At 38.6% G+C, this 21679-nt stretch overlaps 1 protein-coding gene across 2 annotated transcripts; it reads right to left on the bottom strand.

Moving 5' to 3' along the window:
* Positions 1–37: 37 nt before the first annotated feature.
* On the bottom strand, positions 38–21671 carry nrap (nebulin-related anchoring protein). Of its 2 annotated transcripts, XM_061027970.1 has the most exons (43): positions 21508–21671; positions 20608–20702; positions 20382–20469; positions 17849–17953; positions 17526–17633; positions 17291–17395; positions 17041–17145; positions 16822–16929; positions 16631–16738; positions 16279–16386; positions 15381–15497; positions 14547–14651; positions 14275–14382; positions 13826–13930; positions 13582–13680; positions 13349–13453; positions 13095–13202; positions 12881–12988; positions 12578–12775; positions 11491–11595; positions 11295–11393; positions 11109–11213; positions 9607–9714; positions 9343–9500; positions 9059–9212; positions 8854–8958; positions 7404–7502; positions 7045–7149; positions 6861–6968; positions 6519–6632; positions 6230–6427; positions 5934–6038; positions 5539–5637; positions 5264–5368; positions 5066–5173; positions 4648–4959; positions 4456–4560; positions 3170–3268; positions 2949–3053; positions 2727–2834; positions 2082–2393; positions 1152–1307; positions 38–1058 (listed from the first exon to the last, which is right to left on the bottom strand). In XM_061027970.1, the coding sequence occupies exons 1-43, from the start codon at positions 21571–21573 to the stop codon at positions 765–767; spliced, it is 5415 nt and encodes a 1804-aa protein (XP_060883953.1). In that variant the 5' UTR covers positions 21574–21671; the 3' UTR covers positions 38–764. The 2 variants fall into 2 exon arrangements, with proteins under 2 accessions (XP_060883953.1, XP_060883954.1); XM_061027971.1 differs by lacking the exon at positions 17849–17953.
* Between the last annotated feature and the right edge of the window lie 8 nt (positions 21672–21679).

The following is a 21679-nucleotide window of genomic DNA, read 5'->3' as shown; positions in this document are numbered from 1 at the left end:
TATTATCTATGGAAATAAAATAAAAACACACTTCAACTTAGTTTGACATGGAAAACAAGTTTATTTTATCAGCAATAAAACCAAGCATTTACTCCCAGCCCAGCTTTGAGTTAAAATGGGACCTGATACAAACTCACAAAGCTGAACCAGCCAGACAGAATGAAGAGTGGGCTACGCATAATTTCTTTAGGCCTATATTTCTTACTCACAGCTCAAAGTGCACTACTGTATATGAACAGACTTCAGGAGAAAAATGAATGGTTTGCATGGTTCTAACAATGTTTTATCCTTGCCTTGTCTAATGATAATTAAAAAAAACATACATGGCAATATGGCAATCTCAATCCAAACTTCTTCAAAAACACGTATTGTAATAATGCACAATGCAAACTTCCACTTGATATGCTTTCTCCTTTACCCTTAAAGCAACCTGAATCCAATTTTTTTTCTGGGAACTGGTGAACACAGTCCTTAATAAAAACATTAAAATGGCTTTAAATTCAACCTTATTAATATAATTCATCTCCAATTCATGCTTTTTGCTCAACACATACACCGATAACCCTTTTACCTCACTTGACGAGTCCTGTCTTATTCAACTTACTTAAAACCCTTTGCACTCACCATATTGTAATTTTTTGTAACTCCCGAGTCACAACAGTCATTTCATCAAAGTCAGTATTTGTAGCTTAATCCATTTTGTAAAATGTAACCATATTTTTTAAATCTTAAAAGCTCTATTAAACATTGAAAAAGTCTCAGATCTAAGCGTCCTTTATCGCAGCAGCTTTATTAGACATGGATGACGTCACTGAGCTCTGGAGAGCAGCTGATGAGGAGGACGAGGAGGAGCTCTGCTTCTTCTCCATGGATTTGAACGAGGACGTTGTTGTAGTGGAGAACTTTTTCTGGACCGTCTGGATGGTCTTCATCCTTTTGACGTGAAGGACCTCCATGGCGTCCATGTTGACACCTTTGTGAACCTCCTCGCTGGTCTCCACCTCCTCTGAAGTCTGCTGATTTTGTTGCTGCAGCTCCATCTGCTGCTGGTGATGCAGCTGAATGAACAAAGAAGAGGAAGTTTTAAGCGACCTATATAATATAGACGATTGATTTATCAATGACAGAATTGATCTTCCTCATGTCCTCACCATCATCATGTGCTGATACTTTGCGATGGCCTCGTCTGTGCTGACCCCCTCAGCCAGCCCCAGCTCTGCAGCCCGGCGGGCGAGCTCGGCCTTATGGGAGCCTGGAGGGGTCCAGCCCGCTCCTTTGATCCAGTTCAGGTCTGACTTGTAGTTCACCTGCAGCAAAAGGGTGCAAAAATGATTTTGGTGAACTGATACTGTACAGTTGTAGGAATCAAATATGTTTAAGTGGGTCTACAATACAATACTTGGATGAAGATCACCATATTTGAAACTAAAAAAATTAATTTTACTTTAGCAAACAAAAATTAATTGCCAATTAGCACGTCCAGTGGATATATGGCAACATTAGTATTCATCATGTCTCATCAGAGACAAAATTAGTCTAACATTTCCTTGAATTTATTCTTGGTCTGCACCATGTCACGAGGGAACCACTCAGCTCTTAAGCAGCTAAATGTTCCACTATGTTCGCCAGCAAGTTGACAACTTTGTCTATCCACCTTCAGGATACAATTCTTTTTTGGGGATTTTCTACTTCAAAAGCTGCCTGCTGTGTCTGAAAAAGACAACGATTAATGTTGATGAATATGCACACAATTGTTAACTGAAATACCCAAGTTATCAAAATAAAGATATTGATGAAGGGCTGCCCTATCAGGACAAGAAGTTGGGGGATAATATTGCAAGAGCAACCCCTAAGCCACTTTATCATTTTAGTTTTATATAAGTTTTGCATTATATCTTAGAAATGTTTTTTATTACCGTGTCGTAGTTGTGACATAAAGAAGAAGGGAAAATCAATCTGTTCATCGATCAAAATGCATGTGAAAAACATGACTATATTAATTACATTTACTTGAATATAGGCACTGACTGGTGCAGAACAACTTGAGAAAAACAATGTACTCGGAATTCACCAGGACTTACGTCACTCTGCAGCTTATAGGCCTGCTTGGCGTGCTTTACATTGAGCTGCTCGGGGTCACAAGTGTAGTCGTGGAGTTTGTGGCGGTAGGTGAGGTCACTGGCCTGAGCCTGACTCTTCTTTGCCAGCAGGAACTCGGGCTGGTCGGCATGCATTTTGAAGTGGGCCTGATCTTCTTTAGACTGCCGTTTGTACTCCAGGTTGCTCTGGAGTTTGCTTGCGGCCATATTGTGCATCATCTTGGGGTCGTCCTCCACACAGCGCAGCCCCACCTGCTGGCCTTTCTCCTTCACGTGGGACTCTTTGTAGCGGAACTGAAAAAAATAAATTATATTGTTGAAGTTTAATAGCTTACTCTGAGATGCATTTACTAATGCAAGATTTACAAGCTAATACTTCAGCATGCAGATAATTATGCTATAAGCTTTTGGGTTGAAAATATAATGACGACATTTTCCAAGACAAAAATATGAAGCTTTATGAATGAGGTGTAGGCATAATATTAAAGGTAAAGTGGCCCTACAGCTTTTTTTAAAAATCATCATTTAAACAGAGAAAGGTTGCTGCAAATAGACTCATATTTTCTCTTTAAGAAAGACTAAAGGAGCTGAAATCGTGTGACAAACTGAACCACCACATGGACTCACATCACTGGCGATTTCTCTGGAGGCCTTGGCGGTTTGGAAGGGTATAGCGTCCAGCCTCAGATCGCAGCCTGATGTCTTCACTTGCTCCCCAGACGCCTTGTAAACTTTCTTCATGGTGTAAAATGTTTTTAAAAAAGATTTTTAAAGATTTTAAAAAACACATCACACAGTGGTATCGGCTTCTAATCTGTGAAATGTTGAGATTGTGATTTTGTGCCTTACATCACTGATCTGCTTGGCGTTCATCTTGGCTCTGACAAAGTCTGGATCATCTGAGTGTAAAGTGTATTTGTGCATGTCGTCATTCTTCCCAGCTTTGTACAGCCTCTGCAGTGTCAGGACATCAACAGGACATCAACATTTATGATTTTGAAACAGATGTTTTAAAAGGTAGAATAAGACTTTGAATCATTTCGCAAGCCTTTTTATGTTTTGCACCTCACCTCGCTGCACTGCTGGTAGCTCGTCTTAGCGTGGACGATGTCCGGAGAATCAGCCACTGAGGTGAACCTCAGGCTGTCTGGCAGCTGACGATACTTCTTCTGCATGACAGAAGGACACAGACACTTTAGCAGCAGGAAATTCAGATTGTTTTTTTGTTAAACTATGTCACATTTAAAGTGGAACACACTGTGTTTAAAGGTCATATATGTAAGACATCTACTGAATTAAATCATAAAATCCCCTTACTATATCATCAGACATTAAGGAAACATGTTATGTTGAAGTGCTCGCTTGTCTGTCGACGCAGCAGTCAGTATGTCATCCTTTTAAGTTTCGGTTCTGGTGCGGAATTTTTTCTTTTGACCAGAGAAGATAGGCGGTTTTAAGGTATTGCAGGGATGGAAGCGGGCAAGTGAACTGGTTCAGATATAACTGATTCTACCCGACCTAAAAAGCCTCGGCATTGTTCTAATAAGATTCAAGACAGAGAGCGGTTAGAACGCAGAAATGTTTCAAGACCGCTGCAGAGCTGGCTAAACACTGAAGCTTCGACTCTAGTGAGGAGGGGGCGAGGGGGAGACAGCTCTCTTCAATGTTTAGAATTTGGACTGCAGTACCCATTTTAAACACTAGGTGTCAGATGTACATGTTGCTCCTTTAGTTAGCCATTATTTAGTGAATTGTCTGGAAACAAATATATATATAATAATTAGTAAATTTAAGGGCAACATTACACATTCAAGTACGGTGTAGCTCAAATGTCAGTCAAATATTGCAAAGCAACACTAAGGCTGTTTTATCTTTAAAGGGAGGGAAATTAACAGCAGTGAAACAATGATTTAACCTATCCAAGACCAAATGTTGTTTTTCTTTTTGAACATAGAGCTTAAAGATGACTCTACAGATGCAGAATAAGTCTTTACATATACTATCCAGTGTGTAGCTACAACTATCTGCAGGGAGTTTCATCAAAAACAAACATATAAATGGTCTTTTTATGAGCTGATGTTAGTATTTACAGTCGCCCTTTTTATTTGATTTGACAACTTTGAGGCCAACAAATATAACACTAACGAATGCTTCGTAAGACTTTGAAACTGTACCAACATCTTCATGTAAGTAAATAAATTTAACTGAAAGAATACTGTAACTTGTAAAATGAAAGAACCAAGTAGCAACAATCCATAAAACTTACTTTAAGACAATAGGAGTTTTTTTTTCCCATAACACTTTGAGGTTGTTCAGGTCCTATAACTTTACTATGAAAATATCAAAATGTTCTCACATCACTTATAAGTTCTCCAGCCTTCTTAGCAGACTCCAGCTGAGGAGCACCCACGCCGTCCCAGGCCACACCCTTCATGTAATTAAGGTCGGACTTGTACAGTTTCTACACGCACGGAAAGAAAACATGTCAGCCAAGTTTAATCCCAAAAACGAATGTCCTCCTCAGCTCCTCTGGAAACTGATCTCTCACCTCACTCTGCAGGTTGTACGCCGTTTTGGCCCACTTGACCTTCATGTCATCAGGCAGCACTGTGTACTCGTGCAGCCTCTTCCTGTAGTCCTGTTCGCTGGCGAGGGCCTGAGCGTTCTTAGCTGTCACCAGGTGGATCATGTCATGGTTGAGGTGGTACTGCCCGCTGGTCGTCAGCGCGTCCTTGCGGTACTCCTGGTCGCTGGCGAGCCGGCCGGCCTGCAGGCAGTGCAGGAGAAGCGGGTCGTCCAGGACGCTTTTGACACCGATGTGCTTCCCTTTTTCCAGCACGTGACTGTGTTTGTAGTTGTACTGCAGGGATGCACAAGTTAAAGCTGTTTATTCTTGTATTATGCTACAATTAGGAAGTTATATGACAAATATAAATCCTGGGGGGGGGGGGAGTTTCTGATCTTACATCACTGGCGATGCCTGTGGAGCTCTTGGCAGCCTGGAAGGGGATGTCCTGCATGGTGAGCTTGTAGCCCTGAGCCCGCAGAGTGTGCCAGGACTCTCTGTACTTGCTCTACAGCAGAGAGAAAACAATCAACAACAATTATTAACCTTGAAAAAAACACACTATTAAAAAAAAGTTTGTTTGTGTATAGATCCCTACCTCACTAAAGTTGGCTGCATTTATCTTTGCTTGTGTAATCTCTGGTCTCTCAGATGTTATTGTGTAGTTATGCTGGTCGCTCACCCCTTTCTCTTTGTACAAGCGCTGAGAGAGAGAGAGAGAGAGAGAGAGAGGGAGGGGTAAATTATGGTTGATATTTACAGTCGTTTGACTAAGTTACAATGTCAACTTTACTCAGCAAATACATGGAAAAAAAAGAAAAAAGAAAAACCAGGAAAGAGTTTCTAGAACAGTTGTAAAGCAGATTTTCTCACTTCATTTGTGATCTGTCCGCTGAGTTTTGCGTGGACAATATCTGGAGAGTCAGCGATAGAGGTGTGCTTGAAGTTGTACGGCTGCTGGCGGTACTTTTTCTGTCACAAAAGAAACAACGGTTAGTCTCTATAATATTTTTTTGTGTGTAGATTCTGAGGTTATTTAGTTGAACATTTTGTATTTCTAAAGAGAAAACATCCACAATCCGTAAAGATGACAGAGAATAATAGTAAATAACCACACAGTATATGTTCTGAAATCACAATAATATCATGTAGATGACACCTGAAATTCATATAGACTTTCATGGAAGCATTAAGTTTGGAATCTACAGTATATTTAAAAGATTGAGAAAGGGATAAGAAAATGACAAAACAAGGTAAAGATGTCTCACATCACTGATGAGGTCTGAGGCCCTCTTGGAGCCTTCTATCTGCAGAGCCCCTGTGCCGATCCAGGCTGCACCTCGCAGGTAGTTCAGGTCAGAACGATACACTTTCTGTGACATACACACACATGGAAACACACATTTTTAACAATGGAAGTTTTTTCAAATTCAATTCAGGACCACCCAGTTGGGGTATTTGATTTTTTTTATGTTCTAAACAAGAGAAGGAGAAAGTATGCACAAAATACTTTATTAAAATCAGTACCACATATTGTTTGCAGCCACCTGCTGTCTTGTCTCACCTCACTCTGCAGGGCGTATGCTCTCTTTGCAGCCTGCACCTTCATGTCATCAGGTAGCGAGGTGTACTGATGCAGGGTGAGCCTGTAGTCCTGATCGCTGACCAGAGACTGAGCCTTTTTAGCATGAGACACCCCCAGCATGTCCATGGACAGGTGGAACTTGGAGAGCTCCTTTGCTGAGTCCTTCTTGTATTTGATCTGGAGAGGGAAAAGGTAGCCGTATGTGTTACACATAATAACCCGTTTTATTTGCTTCTGTTCTTTTTGTACAACAGTTACAATAACTCACATCACTTTGTAGCTGGCTGGCATGGACAGAGTGAGCGATGTTGATGTCACCCTCCAGTCCTTTCAGACCGATCATCTTCCCTTTGCTCTTCTCAAATTCTCCTTTGTACTTTTGCTGAAGCAACAAAGAATCATTTTATTCCAGGTGCTGTTGTGAAATGAAATGCATCACTGTGCTGAGCAATCGTTAGGATAAAACTGACAACTCTTTTTTTAAGGTTTAGACTTTTATGAGTGGGACAGAAAATTTAAGAAAGTCTCCTTAAGTAGAACAAGAAACTGTCTGCAACTTTTGCAGGTAACCTTTTTTTGATGATAAAGAAGAGTACGTTTGAAAGCTTACATCACTGAGGATCTCTGCTGATGCTTTGGCAGACTGGAAAGGAATGGCGTCCAGACTCAGCTTGTATCCCCCGTCTCGAACCTTAGTCCAGGATTCCTTGTAACAGCTCTGAAAATGTACACAGCAGAAGTTTAAACACAGATTTGCTACAATTCTTTAACGTATCTGTGTGAGCTTTGCTTACCTCACTGATGTTCATAGCATTGATTTTGGCCTGAACAAGCTCAGGCAGCTCTCCACTAAGTGTGTAGTTGTGCTTCATGTTTTCACCTTTCTCCTTGTACAACCTCTGTAAAGAAGAAAATAAAGCATTACTGATACCTGATCACTGACAGGTGTCTTTGTTTACACCACATATTTACAGTATTTATATGAAGCCATCAGTGCAGGAGTCAGACATGCAGAAGTTTGCCCAACGTTTAGCCAAAAAAAAGTCCTACATTTTAGCAAAATTTGACCAATCCATTATGGAGAAGCTTCAAAAATACATCACATTTCATGCATTTGAGTTGCACACTGTATATATACGACAGCTGAACTTACATCAATGGCCAGCTTGTTGCTAAGTTTGGCCTGAACCATCTCTGGTGTGTTTTCAACGCTGGTAAACTTCAGAGCGCTCACATCCTGACGGTACTTTTTCTAGAGAGGTAAATATCAACATTAAATCCTTGTAGATGCCACAGTGTAATACAGCTATAGAAAACTGATGCACATGCATTTAATGAGCAGTAGAGGGCACCGTGTTATCAACTGACTAACAAATATACTGTCTGCAAAATTATACAATTTAAAAATTCATTTAAAAATGTTTGTATATGAAATAGAGATATACAGTGAACCTGAAGGTACATAGATAGAGGGCACTCAAAGTGTCTGTTCTATTCATGCACAGTCTATCATTTCATGGTCTAATGTTGGAAAGCCTGACCGGGATGACCCTTTAAATACGGGTCAGCTGCTTATGAAGAGGTTATGAATAGAGCCTGGTGTTGCCAGTTTGCACTAGATGTGTCACAGAACGATCTTTATGCACTGCTTGCACACAGCTATTAAAAAGATTTCGTAAAAAGAAATGTCAGAAAGGTTTTCCATATCTATAAAAAAAATTACACTTGGGCTTTTATAAAGAGGTAAAAGGTTGAGAAGGCTGATTTTTTAAAAGATGAAAAATAGCCTCTGATCAAGCTTTTGTTTGATCAGAGGCTCGTCTCTTATCGATATAGAAATTCAAAAGTCTATTAAGGTCCTGTGAGGAGTTTTTCAATCTAAATAAAACCGACTGAAATTCATACAGATGCCTTTATGTATATAGAGGCATCTGTATATATATCTGTATATAAAGCCAGTTTTCCAATAAGACACAGACACTTATACAAGAATAGCTTGGCACAAATAAGCCCTTATGAAACTGGACACTGGGCATTAAGGAGGATTATTAGAGTCTTTACCCAAGAGGGTTTGAATAGCAAAAAGGTGCAACGTCAAAACATCCTAATTTTCCTGATCTCTCTAATGACAGTGAAAGGAATGTGAACCAACGAACAAGTAAGCCCTAATGATCCTTTTAATATGTGACAGCTTTAATTGGTGTAATCAGTCTGGTCTCTAGTCATAGCTCTAGTGAAGCCTGCATACTTAACCCAGTTTCTGGAGAGCAGGAATGGTCCACTGCTCTTAAAATATATTTTGACCTCAGCTGTAAACCTAGATGTGTGCCTTCCAGTTATACGTTACACAATTATGCATATCTCTTTCTCATCTCGTGGTAATATACCTACATGTTTTTTCTGGTTGTGAATAGCACTGGGGTGTGGTTAATCAGATGCTTCATGATATGTGAGTTTTAATGGAAACTTTAAGTTTTAACGTGGGTCAAGGAAAGAATCACACTGGTTTTGTTGGTTAGCATTTAACCACATATCTCTAGACACATCTCTCTATTATATAATGTTTATTTTCCAATTGCAATGCATTCTGGGTTAAAAATTACCTCGCTTAGGACCTCCCCAGCTTTCTTCGCCTGCTGGACATCCAAAGATTTTGAGGCCTCCCAGCCGACGCCCTTCATCCAGTTCAGATCTGACCTGTACTGTTTCTAAATAAACACATACAGTAGACACACAACTTTAAACTTCAGTTGTGTTTCCTTTTGTATAAAACAGGCTTTTATATGAATGTCTACATATGAGACTTACATCGCTCTGCAGTCCATAGGCCTTCTTAGCCCAGGCCACCTTCATGTCATTTGGCAGAGTTGTGTAGTCATGGAGGACAGTCTTGTAGTTGGTGTCAGTTGCCAGGTCTTGGGCCTTCTTGGCATGGCTGATGTTAAGCATGTCCAGGTGAAGACTGTGAAGGAGAATAACTTCATACTGTAAATTTTGTTCTGGTACAACAAGATCACATGAACATAGGTTCAATGGATAGTTATTATAGTATTAAAGAGTTCAAATGGCTTATTAAAGGTAAGGAGCCTCACCTGTATTTGGTCTTAGTGTCCTCGTAGTCCTTCTTGTAGTTGAGGCCACTCTGTAATTTGGTGGCCAGAGCAGAGTGAGCCATCTGAGAGTCATCACTGACCGACTTAATGCCAATCACCTTTCCTTTGTTTTTCTCATAACTCTCCTTGTATTTGACCTGCAGGGATAGTAGATGATAAGGGTTTTTAACAAAAGCCAGCATATACAAGTCCAAATCTATGATAGCACTTTCAAGTTGCAGACAGTTCTTTAGAATAACTCACATCACTGGCCAGGTCTCTTTTGGCTTTAGCTGTGAGAATAGAAAGAGAGTCCAAATGCAGCTCGAAGCCCTTCTCCCTCTGCTTCTCCCAGTTGCTCTTGTACACTTTCTAAAAACAAAAAGGAAAGATATCTGTATTAACTCTAATTTTTTAACATATTAAAAGGAGATAGTGAACTTCCTCCATTAAGATATGTTTAAATGGACTATAAACCTCCTTTGAAAGAGGTTGGATTCTGTTATTTCTTCTTTGATTGATTAAATAAATAAATCTAAGGATGACATAGAAAAAAAGTGTTGACATATGCATGGTGTAATGACAATTTGAAATTCTCTTCTGCTCCCAATTAAAAAAGTCAGTAAAAAGAAGTTAACAATGTTTATCAAATGATCTTGAATGAATGAAAATTTGAAAAGAAAAGATGTGAGGCAGCTCCCACTGCTTTAGTCTCGACAGAATATTAAATTGCACGGCACTTCTTGAATACCCAGATCATTTCTGATCAACATTCTGGCCACATGCAAGTCAAACTGGCCACGAAGGACCTTTTTGTTCAAAACGTTGCGTGGACCTAGTGCCATTTAAACTTCTAAACAGGGAAAGTGCATTATGTCATCTTCAAATTAGGGATTAGGGTTATAATGGTAACCCAATTCTCTTTATTTCGAATTAATGGACAAAGTCCTTTGTTAATCAACGTAATGTCATGTGAGGACACTTAATGGAGTCACAAGAATCATCAGTTGAAGATATACCGTTGGTTCCAAAAATAACTGAGATTCTCCTTCTTCTAAGAGCAGATCATGTTAAACCAGGTCAAGTTACACAGTCATAACTGTTTAGTATGCTTTACTTTACTCTGTTACACCATAAAAACATCCTCCTATAACAACTTTATTGTTGGCGAAACTTCACTTTAAGTGAATTTGCCTTTTGATTAAAAACAAGGTTGTTCATTGTATATTCTATTTAATAAACATGGGAGGCAAACTGACATGAAATGTATGCTAGCTTAAGCATATTCTGGTCTCCGAATAATAATAATAATAATAATAATAATAATAATAATAATAATGATAATAATAATAATAATAATAATAATAATAATAATAAGAGCAACTAGATCAAAATCTTGCAAAAACATTACCAGTCCAAACACTGAACCCTGAGGTACACCACTCACTATCATCAAGAAAAAAAAACTATATCTTACAGAACAACATAGATTAGAAAAGGTTAGCATATCAAACACTTCTCATATATATGTATTAATCTGATTAAATACTATTAAAGTGCTAACAAAAGCTGAGGTACATTTTTTATTCATGTTTTTAATTGTATTATTCCAAAAGTTAATTTTATGATATTAATGAGGTATAGTCTTCATCAATGGTCTTCATCAATCAATTTTGTTGAAATGTATAATTTATAGACACTTTTATGTATACACTATTGATATAATGTATCCGGCTTCTTGAGATTAAAAAAAAAACATATCTTACCCCACTGAGAAGGTCAGCATTAGCTTTTGCTTGTCTGAACAGAGGCTCATCTTTTGTCATGGTGTACTGGTGTATCATCTGCTCTGTGTCGGCTTTGTATGCCAGCTGGAAATCAGAAAGATAAATGTTTTAAGAGTTCAGCTGACTTAAATGTTAATGACTGCATCATAACAGTGAAGACCTTACATCGCTCTGCAGTTCTTGGCTCTTCTTGGCATGTTTGATGGACAGATCGTCGGCTACATGGGTGAACTTGATGCTGTCAGCCTTCTGACGGTATTTAGTCTGTAAGAAAAAAGGCAGTTAATAGATAGTGTATCATAAACAGTATAAAGTTAATTATCGAATGGAATCAAGTACACAAAGACACAATTTTGCTCACATCACTAAGCATCTCTCCAGCTTTCTTGGCTTGGGTGATATTCATACAGCCTTCAGTCTCCCAGCCCACTCCTTTCATCCAGTTCAAGTCTGAGCGATACTGGTTCTGTGGAGGGACAAAAAGTGTCAATAATTTTGGCATAGCAGATATTTTCAAACACCATCAAACACCTCTAATGCCAGTAGAAAAAAACTATTATTATTATTGTTATTGTCATCATTATCCTTACACTGGTGTATACTAACCCTAGATGTCATGAGTGCCAACATTGTTTTATGGCTTGACTCGGTACCTACACTGGAAAAGTGTCATGAAAGTTTTCATTTCATGACATTCAAAAAGTAAGATTAACCTGCCCCATTATTAGATATGTTTAACTTTTAACAAGCCATTAGAATCTTATTTTTTGCTTATTATATATTGAAATAAGATGTTTAAAGGACTTTTATGTTGAATATGGCTTTATTATGTATAATGAGATATTTTTGACCAGCTGTTACACAAACACACTTTTTGTGACTTCTGTGACTTCTGCAGTGTAACTTAAAAACAAGCAAAAAAAAAAAGCCTCTGCTAATGCTAGCAGCAACCTGGCTAATGTTCCTTCTGACTTATGTACAAGAAAATCAGATTGTTAACTGCTAAACATTCAGACAACTAACATTAACCTGCTTAATAACTTATCTAAAATGAAAGAGATGGGAAATAGCTGTACTGAAATGTTGTTAGACTAACATTACAGTAAACTCTTTGCTAGCAGCACAATGCTGTCTCACATATTACTAGCTCTTCTTTGTGCCTTTAAAACAGTAGTAGATAGTTGAAGCCATATTATGTATTTTAGCTGTGTCAGTTTCTGTTTTAGAGAAAGGGGAACAGGTACTGTAGATTTTTTGGCGGGGTTAACACATTTCAGTTTCTGGTTGCAGCCTAGATTGGCTTACATGCCATTACCAGATATAACATTTTAGACTGTATCAGAAACATTGCCAATACGATTATCGGTATCAGAAAAACTCCAGTAAAGCATCTTACTATTTGAACAATAAACTAGGAGCTTATCTCTTCTTTTTGTCTTCTCTCTTACCTCGCTTTGCAGTGCGTAAGCCTTTTTGGCCTGCAGGACCTTGATGTCATCAGGCATGACGGTGTAGTCGTGCAGCTTTGTGCGGTACTCCAGGTCACTGGCGAGGGCCTGAGCCTTTTTGGCGTGGCTCAGGTTCATCATGTCGTGAGGCAGACTGAACTGGCTCTGGCTCTCCTTGGAGCTCTTCTTGTATGCAATCTAATGAAAGCAATTCAAGTAAATATATGTCAGAGTGCATATTATGTATACTTTGCTTGGGTCACGTGAAATAAACCTGCTTCAGTGTAAAACAAATGTGCTTACATCGCTGCTCAGCTTGGCTGCTTGAAGAGAGTGAAGAGTCTTGGAGTCACTGAAGTTGACCCCAACTGCCTTTTCCTTGTCCTTCATGTACGTTTCTTTGTATTTAATCTGAAACCCATGTCCATCTGATTTAATTATCATATTTGACTAAACCCACTTAAGTTTTTTGCTCCGACAGTCTCCTTGCAGTGGAGGATAGCGTGTGTTTACTTACATCACTGGCAAGATCACGAGAAGCCTTCGCTGCTCTGACACTCAGGTTGTCCACACCGATGTCGCAGGCTTTGGACTTGGTCTTCTCCCACTCCTCCTTGTATTTAATCTGTACCAATCAGATGTATATATTTAAATCATCAATTGAAAATTCTGATTTTATTTTCTCTGAGCATGGGAATGAGCCTCAGATGTACACATACACACTGAAAGGATGGATGAGAGATTGTCACTGTGTCATAGGTCATAACTTACATCACTGCACAAAGCAGCATTAGCTTTGGCTGTTTTGATCTGGGGCAGGTCCTGAGACAGTGTGTACTGATGTTTGGTTTTCTCATAGTCTGCTTTGTAATTAAGCTAAAAGACACATGAACAACAAATCAAACTCAACAGTCATTATCTTAGTGCACAGCTGGAAAGTGCTGATGAAGTTGTCATGTTTTAATTATTGATCATTGGTGGTGAGTTACTTGGCAAACACTTACTTTGCTGTTGAGCTTAGCATTTTTCCTGGCTAAAATAATCTCAGGTGTGTCCGTCACTGGACTGTATTTGACCTGGTCAATGTGTTGCCTGTAGTTCTTCTGCAGTCAAACAGAGAAAAAACAAACGTATTAAAAGTTTCAAATACGAGGAAACTTTCTGTTTGGAAATGTTAATGTAATTGGCATGTTCCCAGATATTGACTGTAAGAAAATAAAAAAAAGGACATGAGTGGTAAGAGCTCACGTCTTTCAGTGGGTCCAGTTTCCTCTGGCTCTGGTAGCCTGGTGTTTGGGTAGCTGGGTAGTTGTATTCACCCTGCTCCTGTTCAACGCCTTGTTTATAAGAAATCTGGGATTTACAAGAAAACTGTCAGTGATATAACCGACATTGTATTTACTATATGTGTATACAGTTCTATGATTAAAATACCAAGCAATGAAATAAGACATTTGTATAGAGTATACCATTACAATAAGAAATATATGAACATATCAGAAATATATAAATAATAAATATATATCCTTTCCTGTCAGCAGAAGAGACACTCTAGTGAATTAGAAGAGCCTTTAGATATCAAACATTTTAAAGATAGCCCTTGATTACAAAACCAGTGGAGTCACTTGTGGGATTTTATAATTTGTGTAAATGCCTTGACTTATAATGACAAGTCAATGATAAAAGAAAAGGCTTACATCACTGGCAAGCTTCCTGGCTTTCATGGCGTGCATGGTCCTCTTATCAATTCCAGAGTCTTCATAGTGGCCCTTCATACTGCTGGTGTATTTCTCTTTATACTTGTTCTTTGAGAAATAAAAGAAGCGATGTAGGATTCTGTTACGTAACCATATGCACAGATGACATGTACACTTTGGTCAAATTTTTATATATTTTATATTTTATAGTTTTGTTGTGCTGGGGATGATTACAGAAGGGTATAATTTGTTGAAAAATGCATCACACTTACATCACTTGTGAACTGGGCAACTTTAGCAGCATTTTGAAACTGTGGTGTCTCACAGAAATTGATGCTGTGACCTTTGGTGTTCTCAAGGTCCTTCTTGTACTCGACCTGGTTAAAAATATGAAAAATGACAGCAGCGTCTTTGTTGAAATATTCATCACAGACCCCTGTTTTGTTGATGCAAAGCTAGAGCTAAAGTTATGTGCTAAATTTAAAGTACCTTCCACTGATCAGTCACCATCAGTGACACCTTTCTATCATTACTCAAGAGACTCAGAGTCCTTAAATCTTAAATATGTGTTGCTCAGCTTAACAATGACAGCATGGCACCATTCAACATGTCAGTACCTTAAACACGCAACCAAACAAGGAGAGTTTTGTCACCATTCAACGTTCATGCCATAACAAGAACTATGTGCACAGACAAGATGTGCACGTTTTTTTTATATATACTCTTAAGGGCTGAGAATGTTGACTTTAACATGACGCTCCTGTCTGAGGTAACTTTATTTTGACAGGGTGTCCTTTGGCCTTGGAGGGAAGCTGTAACCCCAGCGGGTCAGCATGTCAGAGATGCCGAAAATGCAAGTTGGGTGGCTTCATGTCTGCTGGAAACTGACACACTATGTCTGATATTTCCAGCTCTACACACACACACACACACACACACACACACACACACACACACACACACACACACACATACACACACAACACACACACACTTAGCAGCATCATTTGTCTCCGGCTTAAGTGTAGATTTAGGGATGCTTTTGATACCAACTTCACTGAAATGGAAAGGTTTTTTTTTCACTAAATGAAGGTGGAAAAACTCACCTCACTAACAAGCTTGTTAATCTTGCGGGCGTTCATCAAAGAAAGATTGTCCTCAGATGTCAGACTATGGAAGTGTGAGGTGCCCTTCATCTTCTTTAAGTCCTTCCTGTATTTCAGCTGCAAAGAGATGAGAGATAATGTAGTGTTTATATGAGGACAACATGTTGTGTGAGGAGATGGGTGGTATGCACATACATGTTTACACACACACACATACAAACATGCACACACACGCACACAATTTAGTAAGACTTGAGAGTTTAAAGAATGACGACAGGCAGACAGGGAGGCTCTCATTGTTGTCCGTCATCTATTCTGCCCGGTGATGACACGGCCAGATGATGGATGAAGCTGTGGCTCTTACATTCTACACTTTGTTATGTTTTGACAGCATGCACAACACTGTTACACATGTGATACAGACTCCATTTTTAACTGCACAGCTTGCAGAGGTTCAGGCGAACCAACCTTTGGACTACTTTAATGTTATCCTCAAAATGTAGGGGGAAAAATGGGTGGCCAGTGGGGCTTCTGCTGAAGCACTTTTGTGGTTGGATTTGTGTACCACATTTTTTCAACTTGAAACAAGTCCACAATCACAACACTAAAGCCTTTTCTTAACATGTTATATTTCAAATGGACACTGGTCCTAAACAGATTTGGTGACAAAATAAACATACATTGCCAGAAGTGGAATATCATATAAACGCCTTTTCAGAAAATAAATTATGACTTTTTTGTTTTTTTAGAAAAAGAGATCCCGAGGGACCCACTTCACCTGTCAACTAATTGGGAGTTTTGAGATTATCCAACAAAATAGCCTCCAAATATACATCCACTCTAATGCAAGTCATACTGTACATGTAAGGGTGATTTGATGCTTTTACTTGATACTCACATCACTCGCGTTCTCCTGAGCTTTCTTTGCAAGAGAATAACCAGGGGTGATCATGGCCGGGAAACTTCCTTTGCCCCGTTGCTGCTCGTACTCCTCAGTATAGGCAATCTGGAAAGACAGCATATTTATTTAATTCATTTGTAATTCCAAAATACAATAAATAATACAAAAATATCATAATTTTTTTTTTTACTCCCATAGCAAACTACTTTAAACAAGTCGGTTACCTAAATCTTACACTATGAAAATGTTTAAATGTTTTTAAAAATGACCGTTTATATTGGTTTATGCAAAATAAAGAGCTTTATGAGGCTTTTAAGTTTAAAGTCATTATTAAATAAGTAAGAGTCACCTGGCTCAAGTTCTCTGCATTTTCTCTGGCGTGAACGGCTTCAGCCACAGCTGCCTCTGTGCTGGCCTTACCCTTTATCTCCTGTTCGTACATCTGACGATACTTTATCTGGAAGGACATTAAAAAACATTAGCAATGCATGATCAGGGTTCTGTAACAGTGTATAGATATTTTTAATTTGGCTTACTTACATCACTAGCCTGCTCACTGGCCTTCTTTGACATCTTGTATCCAGGTGTCAGATGAGCAGGAAAACTCCCTTTACCTCTCTGCTGCTCGTACGCTTCTGTATAAGCATACTGCAGGGAAAACAACACAGTCATGTCTGTTTTTAATCAATGAAAGCTTCATGATATAAAACATAATTTTACATTCTAAAGTCACCATGAAATGCTAAATGAAGGGCTTACATCGCTAACAATTTGACCTTGTTTCTTGGCCAGAAGCACCTCTGGTGGGTCAACAAAGGTGGTGTACTTTGAAACTCTCTCCTCATGTCCTTTTTTGTACTCCAGCTAAAGAGAAAAGAAAACATTACACATACAGCCGAGACACATTCATTGACCTCAGTTAATCATCTGATGTTAAATATTAGGGTTTGGATTTTGGCTATTTTGTGCAGGGAGGTAAAAAGAATCAAATATCTCATTGCTGACTTACGCTACTTGCCAGAGTATTGGCATTTTTAGCAGACTGGTACCCTGGGGTGATCATAGCAGGGAAGCTGCCTTTTCCTTTTGACTCAAACTCCTCTGAGAAATTCACCTGCAGAAGAAGCATAAAAGCAATCACGGTTGACTGTCTAGTGTTGAATAAGAAATACATTCTTATATAAAAGACACCGTAACCCTGGAACATTTTTTGATTTATAAATGAGAGAAATATCTACACTCACATCACTGATGGTCTTCTGGGCCTGAGACATGGTAACTACCTCCTGGTTGGTCACAGTGCCAGAGTACCAGGTCTGCTGCTGTGAGAACTCAGACTGCGACTTAAAGGCCTGTTTGAATAATAAAGACAAACCTTAGCATTATCAACCACTCGGGAAGCTGGTTGCACTGTACCTTTACTGCTTTACACTCAGAAAGAAAATGGATTCTTTGTTATATATGTTATAAAAATCTAAACCACCACGACATTACAAATTAGACCCAAGTTTGGGCTTGAACTCCCTTCAACTGGATGTAACGACCAGTAGCTTTTCTGGGAGTTTACCTGGCTAGACGTCTGATTGGCTAAGCGAGCCCTCTCCAGCTCCATGGACCTCATGTCTTGGTGGAAGGTGGACATAAAGCGTTCGCCATCTTCGCGATACTTCAGCTACAACACACACAAACACATAACAACAAGCGATAAGCAGAGGTCAGCAACACGTGCACATGCATACAGTACATGTGCTTACAGCATCCATTCTGGTATTGAACACACCAAATAAAGCCAACAAACAGTCATACTCTGACTCAGGACCACGGAGACAAGCATTATGCTATACTCAAGTTGTCAACTTTAAACCCGACATCCTGAGCGGGGTGCTTAATATTGTGGGGATTATTTTAAGTTGCTGTTATAAATAAATAGGATGTTCCAGTTAAGATGAAGCGGACCTGCCAGGAAGGATCTAGAATGGAGCACTGAGTGATGAAACTTTGAGCTGTTTGGTAATGATCCTTCAGCTGTTAAAATAACACAGTCATTTTGGAATAGCTGTTTTGTAACGGATAAGGGTTGCTTCTCTTGACCATCATTATATTAAGGGCTTAAAACTAAAACCTATACAAAAAAAGACCTTATCATAATAATAATAATAATAATAATAATAATAATACTTTATTTGTATAGCACTTTCAATACAGGTAAAATACTCAGACAACAGACAATAAAAGCAAACAAGCAATAAAAACAAACAGGCAATAAAAACAGACTTAGAATAAAAGATTTGAAATATCAATGAAATCAATGAAATCGGAGTAAAAAGGTTTGACCTAGAAGAATGTTTTTCGACTATTTAAGTCGGGCTGGGCTGCTGCATTTTGGATTGTTTGAAGGTGTTGGATTTTACTGAGATATCTTGGCCTCTGTCATCTCGTTTGTTTGATCCGTGACTGACCATATTTAGACAACAGGGCGATAGACACTCACCATATTCACACAGCTACTATCTTCCTCTGCCATCATAAATTGAACTTCACTATTAGTTGTGGGTCTTATATATGTTATCTCTTATATCATTAGCATCTCAGCACTTCTCAATAAGCAACTGAAAAGACAACTGATAGACTATAGTGGAAAGTGATTTGTATTTTGGGTTATATTTGAAGGTAAAACTTCATATTTGTTACCCTATGTTTTGTTACCCTTACACATCAGTTTATGCTAGCATTCAACTACTTCCTTGCTAACATTATGTTTGCAAGGAGGTTAAATCCTACTCCACATATCGATAGCTATTAACTTCCTAGGTAACATTATGTAGCTAGAAATTTACACCTATTCTAATGTACCATGGCATACTAACAAAGGGTTAGCCTTCAGCCACTTCTTGGCTAACCACAATGTTATAGATAGCTTAGTGCTGGATGCAAATGTTTGCTGTTTTTGGTTACATGTCATCAAATATGTTATTTAAACCTCAAACAAAAAAAAATCTCTCTCTCTTTTCAGTTGCTGAGCACTCCAGTAGAGGTGAAATAATGTTGATTTGTCAAATACCCTAAATGTATATGATTTATAACCTGGAACACAGCAGTCTATTTATCAACCAGAGCAGACCCCCTGCTAGCCCCTAAAAAGGAAGCCGGTTTAAGTCGAGTTAACCAAACTTTCTATCAAAACTTATGGTCGACTTTTAGCATAACCCAATAGCATCACTGAAAACTAATATTCCCAGAAAACTGGTAAAAAAAACAAAAGCTCTGCATGTTATCATGCCGCCATATCATATTTTCAAAGACCCTGAACAGGATGGAGGGTCACTCAGCGTGGTCTAATGTCTGCCCCTCAGATCAAATATCAACACGTTAAGTCCTACAAGTTTCAAGTGCGACACAGCAGTAGCTAATGAGCTTGCTAGCCTACTGCTAATATAAGCATAAGGGCATTGCATGAGCTGGTAGACACAGACAGGCAGCAGCAGGTGGCAGGGAGAGGAAGGGATGCAGGGCTGTTTTTCCTGATGTATAATTTTAGCCCCCTGAAGTATAAAGTGAGTTAAGCCAAAGGGGGTTGTCTGGTCTCGGTCACTGGAACAGAAATAACCTGAACCACAATCTCCATTCCCCACCGCTACCGTCACCATGGACTCAGAGCAGCCGTCCATAGTTCTATCTTCCAACCAATAAAGAGGAATAAGAGCTTTACAAAAAAATTAAAAAGATTACTCAGTTTTGAGTCAGATGTTGAATTTTTTACGTTTGAAATTTGAGGTTATTCTTTTTTTTTTTTTACAAAATAAGACGGTTTGTGCACTAATACAAAATCTGATCTACTTTAATTTAATTGCAATGCATGCATCACTCTCTGTAAACTATAGTCCTAAATATCCAAAGTAACACAATGACCACTATGAATAGCATCTCGAGTGTCATGACCATCCCATGATTAATGTTCAACTCAGGCTATGCCTGAACTTGGCATAGACAGTTACTTATGTCAGCCTGTCAACAATGCACCTTTACGCGGATCAAGGCTGAAATATTTGGTTTCACGTTGCCGCTTGTGTTTTCTTTTCTTGCACATGACATCATCTTACCTCACTGCTGGCCTTGCTTTGCTTCTTTGCATTGATGTTGACGGGGGTCTCATAGACACTTGTGAATGTGTTGTTCCTCGGATTGTGCCTGCAGTGATGGGATGTAATATTGGTTATCATTTTAATCATCAATTTTGAGCTCATGGAAACAAGAGTAACTTAAAAACTACCTCTTTTTTAAAGATTACACAATATATCGTCAGGTGTTTTTGTGTCCATTACTTACACAGAGCAGTATGGCCTCTTCTTGTGGCTCACAAAGTTATTGGCAGTGAGGACCATCTTACAGACATCACAGTGAAAACATGCTTTATGCCAGTTCTAAAGGACAAAAAAATACAAAACACACAAGGATCTTAAAAACTCAATTCCAAGCTCAAAATTCATTAAAAAAAGTATCCTAATCTTTCCTATGTCGACAAAAAGTGCCAGGTAATCCAAAGGACCAAAATAAAGGTGGCAATCAAGCTTGATCTTTTAAGAGAACTTGCTGACCCTCTAATATAGCATGTAGGTCAGCGTTAATATGTAAAATCTTATGACAGCGTTTTCAGATTTTCATACTGCAGAAGTGACCAATAGCACGTACTTCAACAGTCAACTCTATGTGGAAATAAACACTATTAGTTTTGTACAAAATGTGTTCTGATCCATAGCCTGTTGAATACTTTTGTAAAAAAGTTATTTTATATAATTGTTCTATTATCACTAGCAGTTCTTAAGTAGATGATGCATTACCTTGAAGTTACTCTTATTGCATATAACTTCATTTTGCATTGTATACAGAAAAAGAAAATCAATTTTATACTGTTAGATTGGCTTAAATGTTGGCTGTATGGTTTTTCGGTTTTTCTATGGTAAACCACTTGCTATTGATGTTAACAGTTATCATATATTTGTGGACTACAGACTACATGTTTTTTATGTTTTTAGTAAAAAAAAAAGTTGATTTGGAAACATACAATCAATCCCCTCAGTTATTTTGAACGTTTATAACGTACTATACTTAATTGGGAAATCTAACTTTCTTGTTAGTTCTAAATCGGATCAAAATTATTCGGAATGACTGTCAAAAAGTGATGAAGGAAGATGTGGAAACTGTCTCCACAGTATCTCGACGTGTTACCTGGTCAATGCAGTTGATCTTCTCAGCGGGGTAGACCACAAACCCACATCTGGCACAGGACTGCATGATGGATGCTTGTCCTTTTCTCCAAAATGTTTTTAAAAAATATCAAAAGACCTGTGTAAAGAACAAGTGGGAAAGTCGGCAAAAGACAAGAGTCAGGTCAGTCAGG

The sequence above is a fragment of the Labrus mixtus genome, chromosome 21, assembly GCF_963584025.1.
Source record: "Labrus mixtus chromosome 21, fLabMix1.1, whole genome shotgun sequence".
In the NCBI taxonomy this organism is placed as follows: Eukaryota; Metazoa; Chordata; class Actinopteri; order Labriformes; family Labridae; genus Labrus; species Labrus mixtus.
This window is presented reverse-complemented; position numbering and strand designations above follow the sequence as displayed.

Bases quoted from the DNA above. Each gene is read 5' to 3' on its own strand.
- nrap (XM_061027970.1), bottom strand. From the start codon at position 21,573: ATGCAGTCCTGTGCCAGATGTGGGTTTGTGGTCTACCCCGCTGAGAAG. The intron at 7,503-8,853 runs GTAATTTTTAAC...TTACCTCTCTAG, and splicing joins CTGGGGAGGTCCTAAGCGAG to AAAAAGTACCGTCAGGATGT. The intron at 6,039-6,229 runs GTGAGACAAGAC...TGTATGTCACAG, and splicing joins CATACGCCCTGCAGAGTGAG to AAAGTGTATCGTTCTGACCT.